General features: G+C 53.5%; 7 protein-coding genes across 7 annotated transcripts; 1 reads left to right on the top strand and 6 right to left on the bottom strand.

Annotated features, from left to right (window-relative positions):
* Window positions 1-2270: 2270 nt before the first annotated feature.
* PHYSODRAFT_477397 (hypothetical protein) lies at window positions 2271-3263 on the bottom strand (the record flags this gene model as incomplete). The annotated part of the gene is made up of 4 exons (XM_009518624.1): window positions 2271-2764; window positions 2837-2951; window positions 3057-3152; window positions 3216-3263. The coding sequence occupies 4 exons, from the start codon at window positions 3261-3263 to the stop codon at window positions 2271-2273; spliced, it is 753 nt and encodes a 250-aa protein (XP_009516919.1).
* Window positions 3264-5009: 1746 nt separating this feature from the next.
* PHYSODRAFT_467022 (hypothetical protein) lies at window positions 5010-5647 on the bottom strand (the record flags this gene model as incomplete). The annotated part of the gene is made up of 2 exons (XM_009518625.1): window positions 5010-5440; window positions 5512-5647. Coding segments are annotated over 2 exons (567 nt in total), but the record flags the coding sequence as incomplete, so codon positions are not given.
* A 1009-nt stretch (window positions 5648-6656) lies between these two features.
* PHYSODRAFT_405105 (hypothetical protein) lies at window positions 6657-8558 on the bottom strand (the record flags this gene model as incomplete). Its single annotated transcript, XM_009518626.1, has 2 exons — window positions 6657-7283; window positions 8316-8558. Coding segments are annotated over 2 exons (870 nt in total), but the record flags the coding sequence as incomplete, so codon positions are not given.
* Window positions 8559-10967: 2409 nt separating this feature from the next.
* On the top strand, window positions 10968-11381 carry Avh1b-17 (avirulence protein 1b; the record flags this gene model as incomplete). The annotated part of the gene is made up of 1 exon (XM_009518627.1): window positions 10968-11381. The coding sequence occupies one exon, from the start codon at window positions 10968-10970 to the stop codon at window positions 11379-11381; it is 414 nt and encodes a 137-aa protein (XP_009516922.1).
* Window positions 11382-14311: 2930 nt separating this feature from the next.
* PHYSODRAFT_468201 (hypothetical protein) lies at window positions 14312-15223 on the bottom strand (the record flags this gene model as incomplete). Its single annotated transcript, XM_009518628.1, has 2 exons — window positions 14312-14950; window positions 15020-15223. The coding sequence occupies 2 exons, from the start codon at window positions 15221-15223 to the stop codon at window positions 14312-14314; spliced, it is 843 nt and encodes a 280-aa protein (XP_009516923.1).
* A 4064-nt stretch (window positions 15224-19287) lies between these two features.
* On the bottom strand, window positions 19288-22887 carry PHYSODRAFT_385188 (hypothetical protein; the record flags this gene model as incomplete). The annotated part of the gene is made up of 3 exons (XM_009518629.1): window positions 19288-19643; window positions 19776-20975; window positions 21057-22887. Coding segments are annotated over 3 exons (3387 nt in total), but the record flags the coding sequence as incomplete, so codon positions are not given.
* A 174-nt stretch (window positions 22888-23061) lies between these two features.
* Avh1b-115 (Avr1b-1 avirulence-like protein) lies at window positions 23062-23436 on the bottom strand (the record flags this gene model as incomplete). The annotated part of the gene is made up of 1 exon (XM_009518630.1): window positions 23062-23436. The coding sequence occupies one exon, from the start codon at window positions 23434-23436 to the stop codon at window positions 23062-23064; it is 375 nt and encodes a 124-aa protein (XP_009516925.1).
* Between the last annotated feature and the right edge of the window lie 604 nt (window positions 23437-24040).

The following is a 24040-nucleotide window of genomic DNA, read 5'->3' on the forward strand; positions in this document are numbered from 1 at the left end:
TCGGTGTCTTGGTCAATTGAGAACTGGTATTTTGATTCGGAGAGCTCTCTCTCGCTCCGTCTTCGTGGTCTACAGCAGAAAAGGATCCGGCTCCTATATGGTTGCGGATCTTCAACAGTCCTGGATACCTGCGGATCAGAACGGCACTCGGCCACCGCCTAGCCATGGTCGTTGGTGGATTTCTCCTAGTTATCCAAAATCTCTTGACGTAATGCCCAGAATCACAATATATAAAAGTTGTAGGTGGTTGTGTATAGTATTACCAGCTTGTGTGAATGGCGTCCGGGCACCTGATTCGCTAAGGAAGGCTGTGGTGGTACTTGTAGCGATTTGGTTTATACGAGATCACCACGAATCGTCCCGAGTTTACCTTGCTCTATTTTGTTTTATTTTTCTACTTTCAAACCTCGTTCAATTTAGTGTTGAGCTACTTTATATTTGGCTCTTAATTCTGTAGTTCGGCTGCACCAAGTGCTAAGGCTTTACCAGTCTTCTTTGTCGTTCCTCCAACTCTGGGCTTAAAAGCTCCTAACGCAGATTGTGATGACGCGGTGAACGCAAGCTCGTATGGCGAGAGTCGTCGACTTGTTTTCGGTAAATGTGATGAACGGTGAGGAGATTGATACCCAGGGGGCGGGTACAAGCCTTTGACATTCTATTACAAGTGAAGTCAGAAATAAAAATGAAATGAACTGCTTCGGCGGTAGGTGCGGCACCACTTGAAAATCTATATCGGCACCGTACACAACACGTATTTGTTGAGGGCAGCAAACCGGGTGATTATCATAACTATCCAACATGCTGCCCACAGCAACGTCCACAGAGCAAAGCACGATCGAATATTTTGCATAACGAATGTGTGGTGGGTGACACAACACAATACAGTAACGTAACTTTGATATACTTCGGTCCATTCTCAACCAGCCGCATTTGCTACGTACTTCGGAGTAGTATTATACTTCTACTGTACTGATGATGAATTGTTCGATTACCGATTTAATGTCCTTCTCGATTTGGACAGATACTATGGTCTGGTACTAGTCGTACTAGATAATGAAAATAAAACTAATCAACCACTGTGCAAAACACCACTCCGGTGCGGTATGTGAGACGAAGTTGTACATGCCGTGTGCGAAAGTTGGTTGCGTTCCTTTGGATGAACGCGCCTGAGTGCTTGAATTGCCGTAATTGTCGCAGAACACGCTCGCATCCCTTACGAATGTCCGGGCTGGAAATCCGGAGTAGTCTGCGGTAGTGGCAGCAGAATGCTAAATGAATGCTTGAAATCGCCGTGGGCATTGGGTCCGGGTCTCCGTCTTCGAAGCAGATGTAGTTCCGTTCTGTCCACTGGTGGTGAAGTGTAGCGCAACGAAGCACATTCCACAGGCGCATAAACTTCTACTGTACTAGATTCTTCAAGTACACTCCAAAGTCCGATCCGATGCGAGCACACTGTACTATGGTAAGCTTAATTAACATCGCGTATTTTACTGAATCACATAAGACGTGTCAAAAGCGAAAGCGCCTTTGACACAGACAGTAGCGAAAGCTGCTTGATGTCAGATGTCATCCTGGAGATCTCAGTATCTCTTTTTTCAAATGTGGTACCGAGAACGCTTCATTGCTACATTGCACTCTTCTTAGGAATCTCAGTTGACGCTGTGGGAGCCTTGGGCTCCTGCTTTTCGATGCTCACTGGGGTGGCGGCTGCTGATTTTCCCGTCCGACCGCGATGTCCACGAAGATTGGCGCCACCAACGCGGCACCCTTCTCATTTTATGGCGCATCCACACGGCTATTGTGTTCCACGCACTGTGGCGTCTACGGAATGACATACATTTCAACGGTGTTCGCGTGGTCAGCCCTAGCATTTCTCGCTTGGGCTTCTCATTTCGGCAACATTACCAGCATCTCTATCGCCGATCGGCCTCGTCAGCGACGATATAAAGACAGTTTTGCGCCGTCTGGGTTTCCCCGAACCCATCGACGACGACGATCTCCCTGTAGCTACGCCTGTATGGATCCCTCAGCAGCAGAATTAGGTTTCTCTAGCCAGCTCTACGACAAGTCTATAGCCTGTTAATCAATTTCCTTCTTCTTCTTAGGAATCTCAGTTGCTGCACATTCCAGCTAAAGACAAGGAAGGGCTTCTGAAGGCCAATAGATTAAGATTCTGAGCATTTGATCGTCAGAGGCCCGCGAGCCTATTTTCCCGGACTCGGGGGTGTTGAAGAGTTCGTCCCCGTTCAACGAGCGCTTGTCGTGTTGGGTTATGGACCCACCCCAGTTTCTGCTGCGCCGACCATTCCTCCGTCGCATGTGATGACCTGGCCGGAGATCCATCCGGAGCCCTTTGACGCCAGGAAAATGGCTAACGTTAACCCAGCCATGTCCGAGTCTTGACCCATGCTCTCCGTGGGGATTTCCTGCTTGATCTTGTCAAAAGGCTTGCCAGTCACGTATGCGATCCCGTCCGTCATTTGGGACGGCACCAACCCGGGCGCAATGGCGTTCACCAAGATGTGGCCCCCGTTCGGGCGGCGAGCCAACTTGGCCGCGAGTGCGCGCGTCATGTGGTGCACCGCAGCTTTGGACGTGTCGTACACGATGGTGTCGATCTTTTGCGGCATGAAGCCAGCGATCGAGCCAATGTTGATGACACGCGCTCCGTCGGTGGACGTTGTAGCAGCGTCCAGCAGAGGGAGCAGGAAACGCGTTAGAAGGTAGGGCGCCGTCACATTCACGGACAGAGTCTCACTCCACGCTAATACATGTATTATACGGGCATGGCAAGTTGTGAGTACAAGCCCAAAAGTAAATATTTTTTAGGACGAACCTGATTCTGGTGTGTTCTCCACAGGAGTTTCGATTCCAACCGCCGAGTTGTTGACAAGAACATCGACGCGTGTCTCCCTTTTGGTTATCTCATCCGCCAATGCCTTGCATGCCTCCTCGCTTGACAAATCTGATGTTTCCAGCTGTAAGAAAAATCAGAACGAGACCGATATTCACCAGAAAAAATTATACCGTTCCTTCACCTTGCATGTATATCTTACCGGATTGCATTTACCAGGGCCTTTGGCATTAAGCTCGTCTGCAGTAGCTTGGCAGGTGTCGAGGTTGCGAGAGGCGATGTACACTTTCGCTCCGTTCTGGACAAACCCGTCCGCGATCATCTTGCCGATGCCACGCCCCCCGCCCGTGACGATGACCACCTTGTCCTTGACGTTGAAAAGTTGGGTCACGCTTAAAGGAGAACTCATAGTTATGGGTTGTTGTTGGATAGTTGGGGAGTGTTGGGTGCTTGGTGAAAATAGCTGTGGGGTGGATGATTCAAGACCGCAGCGGTCATCGGAGTCGACATTCAGGGCTGTGGAAAATATGATTGCGATTGTAATATTGTCAAGATTGTCAATCACAATAATTGATGGTTCCGTGATCTCAATCGACAATCCCGTTCCCATATTGTCCATTTACTGATTTTGAGCCTTTGCCAGTGATCCGGTAGAACAATATGCAACTCCAAGCCCATGGAACCGATCCTAGACTCATCAAAGCCTTTCTGTGTCTTCTGCTACTTCGAAATACGGAAATGAGGTGTCATTGGGTGCCCGAACGGGGTACACGCTCAACATGATGAATACAAGACCCAACATTGCTTTTTGCCAAGGCTTTTGAAGGTTAACACGTATGCAATCGAATAAGCACAGATCTTAGGGCGATAGCGCCGCCAAACGAGTAAAAATATGAACCTAGCAGAGGAAATACAAGCGAAAACTTAGATTGCAATCTTTTGTTTTTGGGATTGTCAAGATTGCAATAATTGATTGTTTCAGATCTGAGTCGCCAATCAATAAACAATCTATATTTCCACAGCCCTGGTCGACATTCAAGAAGTGAAAATGGTCCGTTGGAAGCTAATTTTCAGAGGAAAAGACTGAATGGATCGTAAATGAACGAAGCGTTGACCCACAAAAGAAATTACTTCAGTCAGCAACAAGGCTAGTGACGTTGAATGTGCAGCTCCCAGCGAGCCACTTCCGCTGCCTACCGGCAGTGCAAGTCAACTGAGTTCATTGATTCCATACTTTGGGTTTTGCTCTTAGTAGGCCCAGCACAACGAGGCCGTCTTCGACTTGGCTCGGAGCACGTGATGCTAATTGCCGCAGTTCACTATCTGAAGCCGGTGCACGGAGCTATGGATGGCGAAGTGAGCTACACACTTCCTGCCGCCCCGACGTGCATCCAACTTGCTGTCGACAGCTGCGAGTTGTCGTTGAAGCTGCTGGGTCAACATCCTTCGCTGGTGTACATGTAGCACGAAGGTTGAGCCGCGCTGCGTTACGCGTTACCCCCGCTCATTCTTCAGTGTAGCCCCTCTTCTGCATTTTCGTGGTCAGGTTCATGTACCGTAGTATCAGTGCTATAAGAGGCAAACCACTTTAACCCCTTCAAACCGAAGGAATTTTCCCCATGTCTATGCTGTATATACAGCGTATTAGCATATAGAAAATTGTATACGATAGGGAAGGGGGAGGTAAGGGCGCTGTCAAAAACTGGGCTCATCAGGGCTTGGTTACATCTAAGAATGTATATACGACGGAGTAAACCACTTCTAACCCGTATATATACAGCATAACATGAGCTATGCACAGTGCTGTAGCCGCGCGATCTGGCGTTTGGTAAGTTTATGCAGGGCACACACGGACTATGTTCTCTCAAGCGTTAGATTCGTAGGAAATAATCTCTCTAAATATCGGGATTCCGGTAGCACAGACAAGTCGAGATTGCCGCTATACTAAGTTGTCAGATATGCAATCAAATGATGACAATGATAATTGGCCAATGGATGATCGTTATCCCTGTCTCTGCTTGACGCATGCTATGGGTAATCAAAAGCCGCGTGAGCAACTAGCCGTTGGCAGGCCGATTGCTCATTAGATCACAAGCATAACACGAACAATATGACATATACCAAACACATGCATTCACACGAAGAACAACCCAAACTACTCGCTGTCTTCGCTGACTTCGCTGCTAACACTGCTGACACAGCGGCGCTTTGCGGGCGACTTCCCTGGAGAGCTTGTGGCTTTCGGTGCGCGCACACGAATCTTACCCTTCAGGTCCTGCGGGATAGCCTTGCCGTTGTTGTACTCCTTGTGCCAGACGTCCCAACAGCTCAGCATCTTGCTTCCTACCGTCCACTTTGGCTTGACGCACAGGTAAATCGGCCCAGGGAAGTCGCATCCATCGCAGAAGTAGGTGTAGGTGGCGCCACGCTTGCCACTTGGCGTCTTCAGCGTGCAAACCTTGCAGTTCTTCTGCACCCTTTTTCGCTGCCCCGAGTGGTCGCGCCATTCGTCACTCTGCTTAGCAATATGACTGCCAGTGTCCGCTTGACGTTCCTCCGCCTCTACATCAACGGAAACATTTTCATCTGTATATACGTGTTAGTCGTAATGCACATACAGCATAGCCACCTCAGCTTATACAGCATAATCAACTCACCTGGTTGAAATGTGTTTTCTTCGTACATATCCTCCGGCTTCAGCGCAATAAGCTGCAGATGCAACTTGCACATGAACCGCACGTGGGTCATCGCCTTGATCTTCTTCTTCTTGCAGTAGGCTCGGTGCACGATGAACGCGTCCAGATCCACAAGCCCCCAAAATAGCGGTAGTACTTTCGATAGGTGATGCAGCGCTGCACAGAGTACCTTTGCAGGCGGAGTTGATCGTGCACATCAACTCCGCCCATGAAGCGATGATAGTATTTGATGACCTTGGGGCACGCAATCTCGTTCTGCTCACCAGCCTTCTCGAGGCGCACAAGACGATCCAAGGCGGCATTCCCACCCACCGACAGGAAATGAACAGGTTTGCTGTCCCACCAGCAAATTGCAGCCATATTCTTCACATGCTTTGAGCGCGCGAATGTCAACGTGCCGCGGGGGGTGTCTTTGAGCCTCTTCTTCTTTGTCACCACTGCCTTGCAAAATCCACGGCGATTCGTCAGGATGGTGCCAATCGTGAAGAACCCCATCAGCAGAAGCTGCACCGCCAACACGATCGACGTGTAAAATCGATCAACCACCACGAGCCGCATGTACTTGCCAGGCGTGATGTCGCCGAACACAGCACGCACGTTTCGCACAACTGCCGCCGGTCCTGACTTCATGTCCACTGCTCGACTCTGCGATGTGCTGCTTTTGGCCGCAGTACACTTCAAAACTAAACGCAAAACATAGCGTGTGTATACAGCATACGTTAACCGCATATACAGAATAAGGCAACCATTACAATACAGTATAAGCGGAAACAGCAATCGTACTGAATGCAGTAAGTAGAGCGAGCGCAGCAAAGCATGAATAGCTTGGTACCCCACTTATGGGGCTTATCTTTCATATACATCCGTGTCCGATTGTACGATGACCTCGACGGAAGCATCGCTTCGTCGAAGAAGAGCTCAGCGGGAGGGATGAACGCCGCCACGAACGTCCGCTGCAACACGTTCACCACGGAGCGGATCTTCCAAGCGCGGTCGGTTCTTGCACGTGGGTCACTGTTACTGTTGAAGTCCAGGTTCCGGCTCAACTCCATAAAGCGATCTCGCACCATGAACCGCCCGAAGATTCCGCGTGAAATCCCGCCAACATCATCTTGGCGCCAGTGGTTTACGAGCTTCTCTCGGTTTGGCATGATCGCGCGGGCAATTAGCAGGCCAATATACACGCACAGCTCGTGCGGCATGACAGGCTTGACCGACAGAAAGTCTTGTCGCACATCTCGCCGTGTCTTGGTCTTCGCCGTTGAAGCCGCTCGACCAGCCGCTTTGTCTTTTCGGTCTTTTTGCTCTTTCCTTTTGAAGTATGAGTCGACGCGATTGTCGAGCTGCTCGTGCATGTAGAAGTTGCTGCACTCTGCAATGTGTTGCCACATGGCTACGGGCATGAACAGGAAGAAGAGGGAGCTGGGAGACGCTCCACGCTTGATAGCTTCTTTCCGGGGTCCATTTCGACCTTGCCAGAGCTCAGGATACTCATCGTTATCAGCGACAGGCTGATACGGCGTCTCCAGATACGCCGCGACGTCAGGAGTCTCCGGTTCGTCCCACCCAGTCGTAGAGAGATCTTTTAGTGCAGGGCCGATCAAATCTCCGGCGAGCACCTTCTCCTCGCCTCCCAACGACTCAAGAAACTTGTCTGCAAAGTGGCGCTCTTCCTTCGCAAACAGCTCTTCGTCATCTTCGTCGATGCTGTCGGATGCCGATGAATCGAATCGCTCATGTCCAGCTCACGCAAATCTTCTTCCTCCGACTCATCGCCTGAGTCTAGCACGTCGTAGTCATTGTTGCCGTTGGGGTCCGTATTGATATCGTATCCGTTGTCCCCACAGATGTCATAAAGCGGTTGCGCAGCTAATACAACACAACATACAGCTTAAGATACGTGTTAGGCGTAAGTGATATCACGCATATACAGCATAGTCGCTTGAACATACCCGCTCTCATGTTTACTTCAACTTCAGTTGGCGCTTCAGCACTCTGAGCGTTTGTGTTAGCATACGTGTTAGCGTCAAGCAGTACCAGGTATATACAGCATTCAACCACGCGCACCTTTACGACTTGTTGTAACTGGGTTAGTCGCTTCATCATTTTCCTTGTGGGTATCCGAACTCGGTGGACTGCGGTCGACCGAGGATCCGTCCGTGCTTCTACGCTTGGATGGTGACGATTGGGTAGGACCAGGAACTGTATCATACAGCATACATAACCAGCATATACAGCATATCATATACAAATTAGAACCTCAATGCTGAGATAATGCCACAATGGACAAACCTGTCGATGGCGCAGCAGCCGGTGGTGACTCAGCGGCTGACGAACGCGCCGAGCTCGAGCGCGACTTGGAAGCTGGCGACTTGCGTGTCGATTTCTTTGTTGTTTTCGGCGGCTTCGCCAACCTGACCTTGGGCGACTTGGACTGCTTGGTGGTCTTGGTGGCCTTGATCGACTTGCTCGACTTTGGCGCTGAGGTCTGGCGGGTCGGTAGGGGTTGCTTCGATGGTGCGGTTCCATCCTCAGGTTCCTGAGCAGACCTAGACGCAGCGAGTGAGGTGTCGGCACTTGCGGGCGGATCGTCCGTGGCTGGCGCGGCAGAAGATGCGCCAGCAGCCTCGGCTGGGCGTGAGGGAGACTCCTCAGCTGCAGCCTCGACAGAAGGAGCAGCAGCGGCACGTTCTGTCCTCTCCTTCAGGGCGACTGCAAACCCACACACATATAGATTAGTTAGATAATTGGTAGTTTAGCCTCACATCATAACACTTACGCTGAACAGCGTGGTTCACCACCGCTTGCTCTCCGAGCAAGTAGTCGACGCCTTCAGCACCATTCGCGTCGCGCCCTGGCAGAATGTACTTCCAGAGAGTGCCGATGCCTCGCGGGGGTGGCTTGGATGTCCATCCTGCCGCCTTGAATCCTGACCAGACCGCCTTGAAGTTGACGGTCCCCCACTCTTCATCCGGAGCAGCAGGTTTTTCTTCGTTTGGCGCGTGCCCACCATCCGCCGCTCGAAATCTCAAATGACTGGAGGCGCAAAATCACCTGTTAGCATTTCATTTTGCCACAAAATGACTGTGTCAAACCTTCAAAATATTATCGGAAATATCGAGAAATTGGGAGTGGTACTTCAACAGCCTAACCACAGCGGCTAGGTATAAACACTCGTCTCTTGCCCAATATTTTTGACTTGTATTTTGTATGTTTGTTTGAGTTGATACTCAAATCAAGTTTAATTTCCTTATGCTGTATATACAGCGTAATGGTCACATAGCCAAACCATCATAACGCAGCTTATACAGCTACCGGTTTGAAGGGGTTAAAAGTGGCAATTGTCACTTTTTCCGCGTTTTGCTTAGAAGTGGAACTTTTTTCTCGATAGGAAGTGGAAAAAGTGGAACCCATACAATATCCAAGTATAACTACTAATCGTCTGACTAAGTACGAGCCTAAAGGTGGCAGACACACTGGTCTGTTGTAAATACTTAAGTACCTGGTAGACTCCGAGGTCATTGCGCATCGGATCACTGCCCCCGCTGCCGTTATGTGTCGAGCAAAATAGACAAACATATGTCTTGACAGCAGTGATAACTGCATACGTGCATACGCGTGGGCATGGCGTCCCCCTTCGTGGTTGTACAGGGAACCCCGTCTTGCTTCATAGCGTCAATTACCGCATAGTGCACCTACGACTCATTTGCGTTGATGAGATATAACGTGCAGACTTGGCTATTGCCTGGGGTGTAGCTGGCAAAAGATAGGGACAACGTCGCATTCGTAGCTACGTCGACTCCAACGGCGTTCTCGCAGTTTTCGCCATGTATGGCATGCATATGTACCGTACCAGGACTCGTTCGACAGCTCCTTCTGTGTCGAGAATGTTATTGTGCGTGTCATCGTCCAGAAGGGACTGTCGTGCTAACGAAATTTGTTCCACCTTTAAGGTTCGCCAGAAAATGGAAAAGTGGAAATATTTCTGATTTTGCCACTTTTTAAAAATTTAAAAAGTGGTCTGATAATAGGTATTCTAATCTGCCCCCCCTTTTAGCTTTCCACGTTAGCATACGTAATTTAACTGATATCGCTGCTCGTTACCATATTAATCTGTCACATTGATAACATCGTTGCTTTACCCGCCAGGTTTCAACATCTTTCCATTAAGAGGTTTTATCCTTAAGTGCGCCTACAGAAGCGTGCGTCTCCACTCTCGCGACTTCTTCCCGCCAACTACTGTACATACCTATTCGAGTTGGCTGACCGCTCGGGAAATGGTACCTACCTGCCATCCAAAAATCACCCTGCCCTTGGGTTCAAGCCCAGACTCTCGATCTATGATTCCGGGCATTCCTGTCCTGATACATGGATTAATAACAGTTTCCGTATTGAGCCTGTAGACCTGGGACGTCCCAGGCTGTCTGCAGATCTACCAGCCATCCGTGTTCAGTTTGTCAAAACAGTTAGTGCCGAGCATTCCTTGCCATCATAGTATGATGGCAAGAATGCGCCGTCACTGCCCCCGAACGTGTCGTATCGCTGCATACATGAACCTTCATGTAGCTACATACCGGTACCGGTATCCAGATCGGAGTGGGAGCTTCGGCTTGCCTTCGCCTACAGTAATACAGTCCCCGAGTCGCACAGTACACAATTTATTAGTACCCTCCCATTTTCAAAACAAATATGCTAAATTATGGATATTACACAGTATAAACATGCTTTCGACAATAAATTCATAAAGATATACTTGATCTTTGTATGGAAGTAACATTGTAACCCTGGGATACACATTGGGTTACGTTTTAGAGGGTACTATACGGGTAAGGGGTATTATTCGGGAATTTACCGTTTTAATGAAAGCGCCATATGCAGTATGGCAGTTGCTCGGAGCATCAATTCCTAGGCGCAGGATCCAGCTTGGGATGGAGCCGCGCAACAGCCGGTGTTAGCGATTCCGTATGAATGACGAAGGTTTGTGTGCCTTGTGCTGAGGGTTTAACCGCCTACTGTACGTAGCAATTCTGCTACCGATGAAATTACTTAGCAGCGAATTGTCATTGAATGTCGATACCCGTTTCTCGATTTCGAAGAAATACTTTACAGTAACCCGGTACAGTACCAGTATCACGGCTGAATTTGTTCTCAAAACAGTGAATCCTATCATTTCCAGATTTCCTGTCGTTTCAGCAGATGGGCATGAAGAAAATTGAAGAAAAGGGGTGCACTATACGGTTCGTCCTGCGATCACGAGCTTTGCCATGGGTTGCGAATAGTAAAAGGATCAGAAGCAGGGATAAGCCAGTCAATCTCCGCGACAAGCTGGCGGCAAACCATGGCAAAGCTCGTGATCTCTTGGCCCCTCCTTTCTCAGTTCGGAATTCTCTCTGCAAAGAGCAAGACTTAAGAGCCCCATGCGCTTCGCTTACGTCGTTCTCGTGTCTGCTGTCGCCCTGCTCGCCGGCAGCAATGGCCTGGCCACGGCTGAACTCAACCACAAGCAGATTTCTCAAGTGGCTACCCCCGAAGCTGTGGACTCGGTCACTGCTGAGCAGGATGGCAAGCGGCACTGGAGAGCCGAAAAGACGGAGGAGAAGGACAGCAAGACTGACGAAGTAGAGGAGGAGAAGGGGCTGTTCGGCAACCTGGTCGACAACGCCATCGCAAGGAGGCAGTACCGCAGGTGGTACCGCGCCAGACTGGACCCCCGGGAGGTCAAGGACATGCTGAAGAAGCGCGACAAGGCAGGCGCGTATGTGGACTGGGGTGTCGCGAACGGATACGAGAGGTACTACCGCCGTAGAAGAAATAGCCTTTGGTACTGGTAAGAGGCACAAGACTCGCCGGTGAAGTATCGTTCGATCAATGAACGCGACTGCTGTTTACTGTTAATCTAAAAAGGTGGATTTAGTCACGTTGCCTGTGGTTTTCCCAGTGACAACGCACGGTTCTCTCATTTTACGAGCGAAAGGATGTTTGCGTGCTCGCGTTCGCAGTGTTGAAGGTAGAGCTGCGTGTTGTACGCTCCAGTGATAACGTACAAAACGCGTAATGACGAAGGTGTCGTGAAAAGCGTTATACTTCGAAGTACTACAGTACTACTACGAAGTACTTCGTGTTACATGTATTATAATAATATACAATGTTGTAGAACGTTTGTAAAGGAACGTGCCACGTTCCTTTTCGAGCTGCATTAGAATTTCCAAAAGGGGACCAACCCACCATTACATGCATGCACCAGCCAAGACGAATCCCGCTTATGACACTTCATCTACAGCTAAAGGCGAAGGCCCCGACGATGAGTTTTCTGCGGAAACCAGGATGTTCTGAGAGAAAGATTTAAATCTCGATTGAATAAACTACCGGGTCGAAAAACTGAAGGAAGGGGTGAAAGACCAATGAAGCTGCCGATAAGGAAAATCGCTGCATGTTAGATCCGCTTAGTTAAACGGGGAGTTGTCGACTTCATTGGTTTGAAATCGTCTTCGCTCCTTCAACATAGGAATATTGTACAATACTTAAGTAATGAAACGATTGCCCACATATTGGACGCTCGCCAGATTGGCGGCCAATGTCTCCGAGACACCCAACGCATCGGCTTTATCCGAACCTGCCACCTGATTAACCCTCTTTCCTTTACACTTGTTGGTATTAACATTTTTTTTTGCATTCGTTCACTGCGAAACTGACTAAGAGCACTTTGGTGACGCACCAATAAACACAATCTACGGCTCTCAAAAACGTTGATGAAGATAAGTTAACGAACATTGTTCGTCGAACAAACACCCTGTCGAATTTGTCGCCAAGGCAACCAGCCCGACGCACAACCTCGAGACATATTCCATCGTGTACACTCTATTTGAGGAGGCTTGAACAAGCATTTTTTACAGCAAAGAGACATCAAAGCTCGATTATCAAAAGATTTGAAAAGCTGCATATCTGAATACTTGAAGTACCTGATTGCTCCACGACAGCTTCTCACTACAGCTTCGAGGGGCCGACCCCCGTCTCCGCAGCGCCTACCACCCCTCCATCGGCCGTAATAACCTGGGCCGAAATCCACCCCGACGCCTTGGACGCCAAGAAGATGGCGAGTCCCGCCATGTCCGAGTCCTGGCCCATGCGACCCACAGGGATGGCGTCGCTGATCTGCTCGAAGGGCTTTCCGGTCACGTACGCGACCCCCTCCGTCAGCCTCGACGGGACGTAGCCCGGAGTGATGGCATTCACCAGGATGTGGCCTCCGTTCGGTCGACGAGCGAGCTTGGCCGCCAGAATGCGGGTCAGGTTGTGCAGCGCCGCCTTGGACGAGTCGTACACCATCGTGTTGACCTTCTGCGGCATGAGGCCGCCAATGGACCCGACGTTGATGACGCGAGCCAGGTCCGAGGACGCGGCAGCCACGTCCAGCAGAGGCAGCAGGAAGCGCGTGAGCAGGTAGCCGACGTCACGTTCAAGGCGAAAGTCTCGCTCCACGCTGCAGCACCATCAACCGTACAAGCTCCCACGAGACGATAGTTAACACTACAATAGCGTACCAGAGGCCGGGGTGCAGTCCACGGGGGTGTCCGTTCCATCGCCCGAGTTGTTGACGAGCACGTCGAGACGCGACTCCCGCTTGATGATCTCGTCCGCGAAGGCCTTGCACTGCTCCTCGCTGGTCAGATCCACTTGCAGCTGCAACAATGCACTGAGTTAATCCGACGCAGCTAGCACCGATATGAACAAGATACCTTCTTACCGGGATGCAGACTCCGGGTCCCTTGGCGTTGAGCTCGTTGGCGACTTCCTGGCAGACCTCGAGTCTGCGCGAGGCGATGTACACTCTGGCCCCGTTCTGCACAAATCCGTCGGCGATCATCTTGCCGATGCCGCTGCCACCGCCCGTGACGATCACCACCTTGTCCTTGTCATTGAAGAGCTCGGCGCCACTCAGCGAGCTCATGATTCCTCAACTTCCACTGCAGAGTATTAGAGGGGGGGGGATGAATTGTGGAGCTGGGGAGCTGATGAGCTGGGGAGGTCCAAAGGTGCCGTCCGTCTGGATTGGACAGATGAGAGCCACCGTCTCTACAAGTTGAACATGGCTACATTTGTGCTACATCGGACTCTTGGTTGCACTTCTGGTCTCGTTCTACCTCTGACGCCTCTTGTTCTACCTGTAGATCTTCTTGTTCTCCTTCTTCTTCGCCCTCCACCGGTTGCAGTCCTCGCTGCTTGGCTAGCAGCTCCCACAGTCGCTCCTCGAACTGCTCTCGATTCTCCGCTCGGTCGCACACGACCTTGTCCAGCACCGCGCGCTCGAACGAGAGCGCCCTCGTCTCAGTGAGGAAGACGCCGTTCACCTCGAGCTCGTCCTTGTGCAGGTTCAGCAGCATCTGCTGCCGCTTGCGGGGCACGTAGGCGTCCACGCTGTCGCTGAAAAGGTCCTCGGGCTCTCGAAGTGCCGCTCGCTGCGCCTCCGTCTTCCTCCCATGCCGCCGCTTCGTGTACGTCTTGCTCAATACGTCCGCCTTGAGCTTAGCAGGCGGCGGCTTCGCCCCCACGCGGCTCTGAGTCTTCGGAGTGAGACCACGCAGCGACAGGAACTTCTCCAGCACCGACAGCTTCACCACGGGCTCTACAAGGTCCGAGGCCTCAGCCACAGGAGAAGGGGGCTCTACGCCCTGCGTCTCCATACTTTGGCAGAATGATGCGTCGGTTGTTATTCCTGCTCTACTCTACCAGTGCCTGGTAGTGTAACCAACCTCCTTATAGCTCACAGTTTGGCCGTGTCGAAGCCCGTCTGCATGGTGTACACTTGTCCTCCGTCCGAGGCGATGACCATGCCCGTGATCCAGCCGGCAGCTCTGGAGGCCAGGAAGATGGCGAGCCCTGCCATGTCGGACGCGCTGCCGTAGCGCTCGGTCGGGATGTTGCGCTGCAGCTCGTCGAACGACTTCCCCGTGGCGAGGGCGATGCCCGTGGCCAGTTTGGTCGGCACGAGACCGGGGGCGATGGCGTTCACGAGGATGTGGCCGCCGTTCGGGCGCCGCGCGAGTTTCGCGGCCAAGACGCGCGTCATGTGGTGCACAGCGGCCTTGGACGTGTCGTACGCGATGCTGTCGATCTGCTGCGGCATGAGGCCTGCCACGGAGCCGACGTTGATGACTCGAGCCGCATCGGAGGACGATGCGGCCGCCGCGTCCAGCAGCGGCAGGAAGTAGCGCGTCAAGTGGAAGGGCGACGTCACATTCACCGCCAACACCTTGGTCCAGGCCTTCTCGGGGTGGTGCTCCACGTCGCCTCCCCACCCGACGCCCGAGTTGTTGATGAGGACGTCCACCTTCGTCTCCCTCTGGGCGACGTCGTCCGCCAGCTTCTTGCACGCGCTCTCAGTCGACAGATTGGCTTGGAGCTGCGGCACGGAAACCTTAGTTAGTCAGTGTCTAAGCAGGGGGGGATGGAGAGTATAGTAGACTCTTACCGCGACGCACTTGCCGGGTCCTTTGGCGTTGAGCTCGTCGGCTGTGGCTTGGCAGGCCTCGAGGTTGCGGGAGGCGATGTAGACCTTGGCTCCGTTCTGGACGAAGCCGTCCGCCATCATCTTGCCGATGCCGCGGCCGCCTCCGGTGATGACCACGACCTTGTCCTTCACGTCGAAGAGCTCCGTCAAGCGTAGCGCACTCATGTCGACTCCAATACTGCTCTGACTGACACCTACGCTGCAGGTGTCAGCTGCAGGCTGCAGCGCTGCTGCCGACACGTAGATGGTATGTTCGGTCGAGTAAACAAGCCTTCCCAATGGATTTGAACGCTTGGAGTTGACGTTGAAGCTAATAATCTCTAGCTCAGAGCTTCATCGACGTGGTGCTTGTCCAGAGCGGCTGAGATCTGGAGCTCTGCCGTTCGCTGGAGCTCGTCAAATAGCCCCTTGGGGGCGGTGGTGAGCTGTCGACGCACTTCTGCCACCTCGTTCGGGTACATGTCGAGCCACGCCAGCGCCAGCCCGCGATAGTCGGAGCAAGCAGCAGTCGCTCTCTGGCCGCAGATGAACTGGTCGAAGATGGCTCGAGCCTTCTCCTGTCGGCGCTGGGCGATCGTCGCAGCGTCCAGAGGCACGAGAGGCGAGCTGCCGATGGCTCGATATCCTTCCACCGCGCTCCAGAACTTCCTGTCCAGCTCCATGGCGTTCTGAAGCGGCTGGCGAGTGGAGTCCACACGCAGAGCCAAGTGACTCGATGATGAGGAGCCTTTTAAGCTCCGGGAGGAAGAGTTCCGGCTGATAACTGGACCTGTTTTTTGGCCTTGGCGCTCTGTAGAAGTAGCAGGGTGTGCGTACGTTTGAGGGTACAGAATGGCGTAGGCCTCGTGGACGCTGGCTGAGAGAGGTTCGGTCGCGAATTCCTGCCAAAGTCGCTCCCTCTCCGCTTTGGACAGAGGCGTCATGCCTTCAAAGCCCGTGACTTCCTTGGGCTTCTCGATAGTCTGCACCTTGTCAGTGTTGATTGGAGCTTTCAGTCTTGCTCCTTGGAGAGTTAACGCGCTAGAAGAGGGGGACAGGGTTTCTGGAGGGGGTGCACGCTTACGAGCTCGTTGACGAGCTGGTTGACGAGCTGGTAGACGAGCTGGTAGACGAGAGGAGGACGTACTCTGAAGAACCTTTGAAGGTGACGAAGGTTTCTGCTCAGATGGCTTCGGCTTGCCTAGTTTCGCATGGCTCGGGTCAAGTTTCAAGTTGTCAACGCCATTCAGTCCCAATCCCTTCAGCTGCAGCGAAGGAGAAGCATCTTTGTCTTGGTCTTTGGTCTCAATGGCTGAGCTCACCTCAAGCTTGACGAATGGTTTGGGTGATGCCATTTGAGGCGTCTCAACCGGAGGCACCACTGGAGTTAACACGACTACCTCAGTTTCAGTCGGTTCGGGAGCTTCCACCTCACGCTTCGCAGGTTTAGTGACGACGGTAACTGAAATGGGACGCACCAAGGGAGCTCCGTCGATATCAAACTCCTGAGCTCCTCCTGATGAGCTTTGGACTTGGATGGCCTTGAATTGCTGGGGGAACTCGACAGCATCAGTGGATCTGGTCCTTTGAAGCGCCCGCTTGGTCTTCTTTGCCATAGCGAGCGCTTTACCGTGAAGAGTGAAGACCTCGTTCACGTCCTCGGCTGATACCTCCGTCCAATCGGTACTGTCGTCTAGTACAAACTTCGTTGCTGCGAGCTCATCAACTTCTTCCTTTTGCTCCCTTTGCTTGGTCACGCGGATGCTGCTGACTCGCGGCATTGTTGCAACTTTCTCTCGGTTTGGAGAAGTTTGAGCTTTGCCCCCGACAGCAGAAGCTTTCGGGTGGTTGGTGGGGACCACAGCGAGTGGGAAAGCTTCGAGAGCGCTTCCCTCCTCCCACTTGATGAACGCGCTGACGGAAGTGGCGAGTGAGTCATTTGGCAGCAGACGGCCGTCATTAGTATCGAGCGTTTGCTGTGAATCCATGCGCCTATTGCACTTGTGACCGTCCGACGTCCTTGACGTGCTGATCTCAACAACAGGCGATAGCAATGGCGGCGTGAGTATCTCCACTTCTTCTGTTTCTTGCGCTTCCGTGGTCTCCGATTCGTCCGCATTCGACAGCTTCTCGTCAATATAAGAACTTGGCCCTGCATTGATTCCTATCTCCATGTCGTCGTTCGGCTCTGGAATCCCGAGTATTTCTTGTACTTCGTGCTGCTCCTCGGAGTTTCCCCATTCAGAATCTGGATCTGGACTGCGTTCGTCCTCTCGCGAGCTTGAGCGTCCTGTTCCAACTGGAGTTGCCGAGGTCTGGGGGCTTCGCGTGCTAATTTCGATCGCAGGTACTGCCAAGACTCCCGTCGGTGCGTGAAGAAGCTGCAACTCGAAGCCCTCCTCAGTATTGCCGACTCCAGCGTACAATTGCTGTTCGGAGCCACTTTTACTCGCGAGTACAGGTGACTTGAGCGTCGTCGACTTTGCGTCTGGCAGCAAGCAAGACATGGAGGCAGCGCGTCCCAACATTGGTCGACGACTCATTACAACTGAGCTTCGCCGTTTGGAGTTTGCGGCCACGTTGGTAGGACTCGCCTTCTCTGAGCGTATGGGGCTGGGTCGCTTACTCGCTGGCGGACTGGGCTCTGCTGGCTGAGTTTCTGGGATGGACTCTTCCGACGGTGACTGCAGCTCAGGCGCGTCCTTCATGACCACCGCCTGCCGACGATTTCCGGAGCGTAACTTCTCTCTCGAGCTCATCCGATGGGCGTGTGCCAGCACCTCCTTGATGCTCGGAGCGGTGCCGTCTGCGAGTTTAATGCCACCTCGCTTCCACATTGACTCGACGTTGGCTGGGTCGCTTGAACCACTTCGCTTCATGGCTCCATTCGAGTCTCGAGGGAGATTCCCTGCCGTCCACACATCGTCACCGGCGACGAAGTTGCCGAAATGGAACCCCGCGCCTTGAATCACAGGCAGTCCGTCTTGCTGCGAGTCGACGCTGTCCTCGCTGTCACTCTCGCTGCTCTCATTGCGTTTGTGGTAGAGCTTTCGGTGCATCATGGCGCGCTGGAGCTCCTCCTTCTTGCGATTGCGAGGGGCTTCTTTGACTTCGACCTCTGGAGCGATCTCCATCGACTCCGATGCAGAAATTTCATCAATGCTCACGACGTAGGTAGGAGCCGTCTCCACCTCTCCAGTGACCGGGTTCCGCTCACAAATCGCAGTCACATCTTCCACTTTCTTAGTGTTCAACTTCTCCCGCTCGGCTTCTTGAGCTGCTCGACGCTCCTCCTCGAACAACAGCCCAGCGCTCGCTGCGTACGTCGCGTTCATCGACTCACTGTCGGGGTCTAGCTGGTTCATCGAACTGAACCCCTGGTGGTACGTCTCCAGTACTCGCCGTGTGTTCTTGATGCTGCTTCGCCTGCGTGACATCCCTTCACCAAGCAAAGCTCCAGTGGCACTTAATAGCCGAGCTACGCCCACACTATTGCGTCGTGAAATACTACCGCGGTCTCTAACGAGTCCAGCAGCAGTATTATCTTCATCAGCCTCTTCGTCACTGTCGATAAAATCCTCCTCAGCGATGGCTTCCTCCGTCGCCAGCATGTTTTCCACCAGCCAGCAGCAGCACGACCGGAAGAGGTTGAGCATGAACAGAGTATGCAACTTGCTGGTGGCTTCTTTCTGCAGCTGATGCAGCGTCTCGGGAATTTCTCCCGTCTTGGACTCCGGTCCAGAAGCAGCAGCATTCCGCTTTGCTTCTTCGAGGATCACTCGGCTCTGAAACACACGCGAGTATCGCGTTCGCTCCGCTTCCAAGAAAGCCTTTCCTTCGGCATACGTGAGATTGGCGGCCCAGGGAGGCACGGCATCGACAGCGTGAGGCTTGTCCTTAATAGAGGGGGATTCTTGCTGAAGCACTTGCTTCGCGTACTCCAGCCGTGACACTACAGCTTTGACGTCGCTGAGTTTGATCAAACTCATGGCCATCTTCAGACGCGCGTGCTCTAGGGCCATCCGAGCGACTACGACCGTCTCCACGTCTCTAGGGGTGGCGAACAACGCCCGACGGTAGGTTTGTTCACTGGAATCGATCAGATCCTGGATGCGCTTCACCTTCTTCTCAGCCTTGCGGAGCTTCCGCTGCGTCCGTATCAGCAGCGTATCGATCTCCAACGCCAACGCTTCCTGCTGCACGTTCAGTCCGTCCTTACTCTTGCCTCCTTTGGAGCGGTTGAACTGCTCGAACTCCAGCAGAAAAATCTCTCTCCGGAAGAAAAGGTCGGCGTCTGCGTCGTCCGAGAGGAGCCGCATCATCCCGACGTCGTTCCGGCTCGTAGTATCGTTTGAGCCTGCAGTCATTGCGCTCCACGCTTTCTCAGCTGCTCGGATGCGTTGGTAGAGCTCCCACAACGCGCCTTCCGTCGCGGTGCACTCCTTCTCCAGTCGATACGCCTGCTGCAGCACTTCATACGACGTGAAGTCGAGCGAGTAGAGCAGCCCGACGAAACTTGGGATAAGCTCCTGCTCACACGCCTCTGTGTCAAGCGTAGACGCTAACAGATATCTCGCATAGGCTTCGTACTCTCCGGTCTGGCTCGCTCGCTCCTTTCGGGCCTTCAACCGCTCCTCCCATTCCTGATAGCGCTGGTCACGAGCTCGCTTCGTGTTTGGTTTATTCCTCGGAGACTTGTCAGCTTGAGCAGCTAGTAGGAAATCATAGCGCGACAGACATAAGCGCGTCTTGAGCGCATTGAGGAACCCCCTGGAGCGAGTCACAGCAGGAGCGAACGTCGAGTACGGCGAGAAGCGGATCTGCGTCTGCCTCAGCCACTTCTCCTCACCCAGAAAGCTGTGCCAGTCTCCAGTGCGAACATCAGCGGGGATCCGCGTTCCGATCCCCCACTCACGTGACATCAGAGTCACCATACACCACAACAAGCGCTGGCTGTCTTCTCTCTCTTCCGGTATCGATTCACCTTTCAATATCCCACGCGAATGGAAGGCGAAGATGCCTTCACGCAGCAAGAAGCGGGTGTCACCATCAGGCGCCAGCTGAATCGGGGACAGTCCGTGGCGATTCTCCCGTTTCAGCGTCGCCGCGCCTTCACTCAACAGTAGAGAGACAATCTCTATACGTCTCTCAGACTCCTCGATCTGCGCGGCAACGTGAAGCGCAGTGCTGCCTGACGCGTCGTCGACGGCGTTGACCAAGTGTTTTGCCTGTAAGATGGCGTTGCGGACTTCCACGACGCTGTCACGCACCAAAACGCCGTGGAAATGGCGCACCGCGTCTCCGGAAGTCGCGAGTATGAGCTCACGTTGGTCGAGCTGCTTGAAGTGAGGCAAATCTGCATTGCCCCCGTACGTGTAGCTTGGAAGTCCTCCGAAGATTGATCCTGCGTCCGAGAAGCTGCCGTAGAAGAGCATGGGGAAGAAGATCGAGAGCTCTCGATACGCGTCCCAAGCATCCAGCCGCAGTCGGTCCTCTAGAAACCCATCAACTCGATCCCATTTCGCTACCTTCCACGCGTTGAAGACGCTGTACAGGAGGTTGCGTCGCTGCTGGCGCGCGCAGATCATGCGCAGCGTGAGGAAGAGCTTGCGTTTGCGAACGAAATGCGTCCACGCCTCGAAGGCTCTGCACACCACGAGAGAGTCGCGTTCGTCTCGCCAGATATCGAGGGTCCGGTGAAGGCGAGAGCGCCACACTTGGCTGTTCTCGAGGCGTGACAGGTTCAATTCGCGCTTGAAGCACGTGTGGAGCTGCACGCGCTTCCAGCCGCGCCACGCGCGACGTGATAACCACTGACACTGTCGTTGTCGGAGCTCCAGCTTCAGGGGTCTCAGCTTGCGCTTGGCGCACGCGTAGCGATGGAACCGCAGCAAGACGCCCTTGACGAGCTTCTTGTCTGCTGCGCTACCGGCGATCGCTTCACGCCACTCGAGTAGAACACTACGCGTAAGTGTTCTGGAATAATGCTCGGACGCGATGGAGAAGTAGTGGCGTTCACGCTTGACGCGCTGGGCGAAGGCGTGGAAGCGGAAGAAATACCGTCGTAGTCGTGCGCCTGGGGCTTTGGCGGCGGCTTTGACGCAGCGAACTTGACGCTCCTGATAGTTGTGCAGCCAGATATCCCAGTGCGGATTCGACTGGGCGAAGCGCGGCAACGGGAGACCGAGGCGTCTGCACCGATTGAACGTCGCCCAGCGAGACCAGATCTCAAACACTGCGAGCAGCGTCTCCGCCGGCCACCGCTGCCGCGTCCCGAACGCCATCCGCACTGCGCGCTTGAGACAGAGCTGCGCGTTGAGCCCCACGCGCTTCTTGGCTTCGTGCACGCGCTTCCAGAGGCGGAAAACGTGCTGCACAACCTTCTTACGGACTTCCTCTCGCGCAGCAATATGCTGGACACGGAGACGGTGGACGCGACTGCGGCTTTTATCCGATGCAGACTCGACGTCACCGAACGCAGCACTGAGGAACGCCCCCAGGAACGCCGCCTTGCTCGTAGGAGCAATGTCCTTCTTCTTGGCAGCTTCAGTGGCTTTGGCTGCGAGTCGCTTGGCTCGTTCATCCTCCCAGTCCGAAGTGAAGACGAGGTTGAGCACCATCCGCGGCAGCTCCGCCTGCGTGGCTGCCTGCCGGAAGAGATGCAGCTCCATTTCTCGTAGCTGTAGAGCCTCCACCACGTCCGCGCGCCACGCGGTGAAGTATTTACGCAGCAGTGAACGTTGAGCCTTGTAGCCCACGCGGTACGTCATGACCCAGATCTCGAACACCGCTCGACGCTGGCGGGTGCGCCGTTGACGCCACGGCAGATACTTGCGTCGTCGTAAGTACATTCTCCACGTCGCCTGTAGCTTTACAACCGCGTACGCCTGCCTCGCCACCTTGCGATGCCGCATCAAATACTCCTCCACCTCCGCGTCGTCTCGCGCGTCCTCTGTGTCGTCGTCATTGACATGAACTCGAGACGTTGGGCGCAGCGTCTGCAGCGACGCCGAAGTTGACAGTCTTCTGTCATCTCGTCCAGCGTAATACGACGGCAGCGTAGCCACACTCTTCGCAGCCTGCAAGTTGCTGCGTGCGGGGCCTAAAGGGGCCAAGTGCATGTCTTCTCTCGCAAGTCGGCGTCTTCGTCTCGGTCCTGCGCGAGTCTTGGCTCGAATCGGAGTCTCTGGACCTGCAAACTGCTCAAGATACTCGAGTTTCGTCGTAAAGGCGCTCAATTGTCGCTGCAATACAAGCTCCAGCGCCTCTCGATCTTGCTCGTCCTTCAACGCCGCAGCTCCTTTGGATAATAAAGGCTTGGCGAGTCTGTTTCGAGTCTTTGGCGCTGTCTCCTGGTTGTTGTGCTCTTGGTTCATGGCCTGAACGAAGACTGGCTGGACCTCTTGGTGCGGCCCGGACGTGGCTGGTTCGTACCATTCCTTCAAGACCCTCATCCGATCTCGACTGCGCTTCTGCGAGCGCCGTTCGATTCGCTTCAGCTCATTGGGATCCGTGAGCCACGTCTCCATCTCCCGTCGTCGCGCTTGTCGTTCGGCCTCGCGCTCCGCCTTGCGCCTCTGGTCGGCCGAGAACAATTGCTGTCTGTCGGCCTTCTCCTTCTCGCGCTTGGCCTTCTCGGACTTCTTGTGCTTGGACGCCTTGCGCTCGAGCAACCTGCGCTCGTAGTTGGCCAGGTAGTCGGACCGGGTCGAGGCGCTGTCGATGGACAAGCGACTTGTGTGCGAGTTGGACAGCGAAAACGAAAGCGACGCGCGCCCCGTGCCGCTGCCATCGTCCAGGCGACTGGAGGTCACGCTGCCCTCCGAGTACTCGCTGCGCACCGTGTCCATCGTACGATTGGTTTGGTTTGGGTCTGCGTACACGTTGAACCGTTGTCACTAAGCGCCCCTCCGATCTCTAGAGCCATTTTTGAACGAATTCTTGGTGGCCGATGCAATGCTTGACAAGTTGATACATTCGTGAAATTTATTCTTGTCTCTCTAATTGGAAGTAGGATATCGTCGCTAGGCGGCATTCTTGCGAGCATCTTTCCACATGTTGAGGTACCGGACGTAGTACTTCCACCTCTTGTGCTGGACCGCTCTGCCCTTCAGACCGACCAGCTTCAGGATCCTAAAGACTTCCTTGGGGTCCTTGCCTTGGAAGAGCCATAAGTCGAGCGTCTTCTGGTTGAGGTAGCTCGTGAGTTTGCCTAGTATCGGGACAGCCCGCTCTTCGTCGTTATCTGCGGCTCTCAAATGACGTTTGGAGCTGACGTGGATGTCATCGATGAGCGTTCGCAGCGAGTCATCTGACGTTGAGACCTTCGAGTCTGGGACTGCATTGGCGCTTGCGAGTAGGGTGGCGGCGGCGAGAAGGAGAAGGTAGCAAAGACGCATAATGGCACTGAAGAGTCTGGAGAAGCTCACCACCCGAAGTTGTGAGTAGTGGAGGGCAAAACTTGAACTGTAGCGATACGCCGGGCTGACGGCGTGATGAGGCAACTGCAAATCCCGAGTTTTTCACGAGACCGACTCCATTTTGCCTGAGAGACCGCAACAGCGATGATCAGCTCAACAGCGAAATCGACCACCTTCTGATCGGTGAGCGTTCGCTGGAAAGCAGACCGCGACTGTTTTCTCCAAAATTCCAACTTACCTGTGGCACACGGTACATGCATTGCACCCGTCCACGTATTATAGTAAAGTGACGTAGGTCCTCGGAGGAGACAACAATTTGTCTCCTCCGAGGAGCCCCGCATGGAATTGTATCCTGTCTCCTGCAGTGCACAATGTGCAAAGCGTGATGGGCTGCATCCAGAGCGAAAGTTGAACGAGCTGACAGTTGGGTGCAGTTCAATGTTAGAGAATGCTTCGTCGGGGGTGGACTGCTACAGCACGAACTACTACACCGGTAGCAGTAAGTACAGTATTACACTGTACATACTTGTACCTAGTATGTTCAGCCTACCTAGGTAGGCTTATCGAGCAGGCGTCATGAACT

The sequence above is a fragment of the Phytophthora sojae genome (genome assembly GCF_000149755.1).
Source record: "Phytophthora sojae unplaced genomic scaffold PHYSOscaffold_1, whole genome shotgun sequence".
NCBI lineage: Eukaryota > Oomycota > Peronosporomycetes > Peronosporales > Peronosporaceae > Phytophthora > Phytophthora sojae.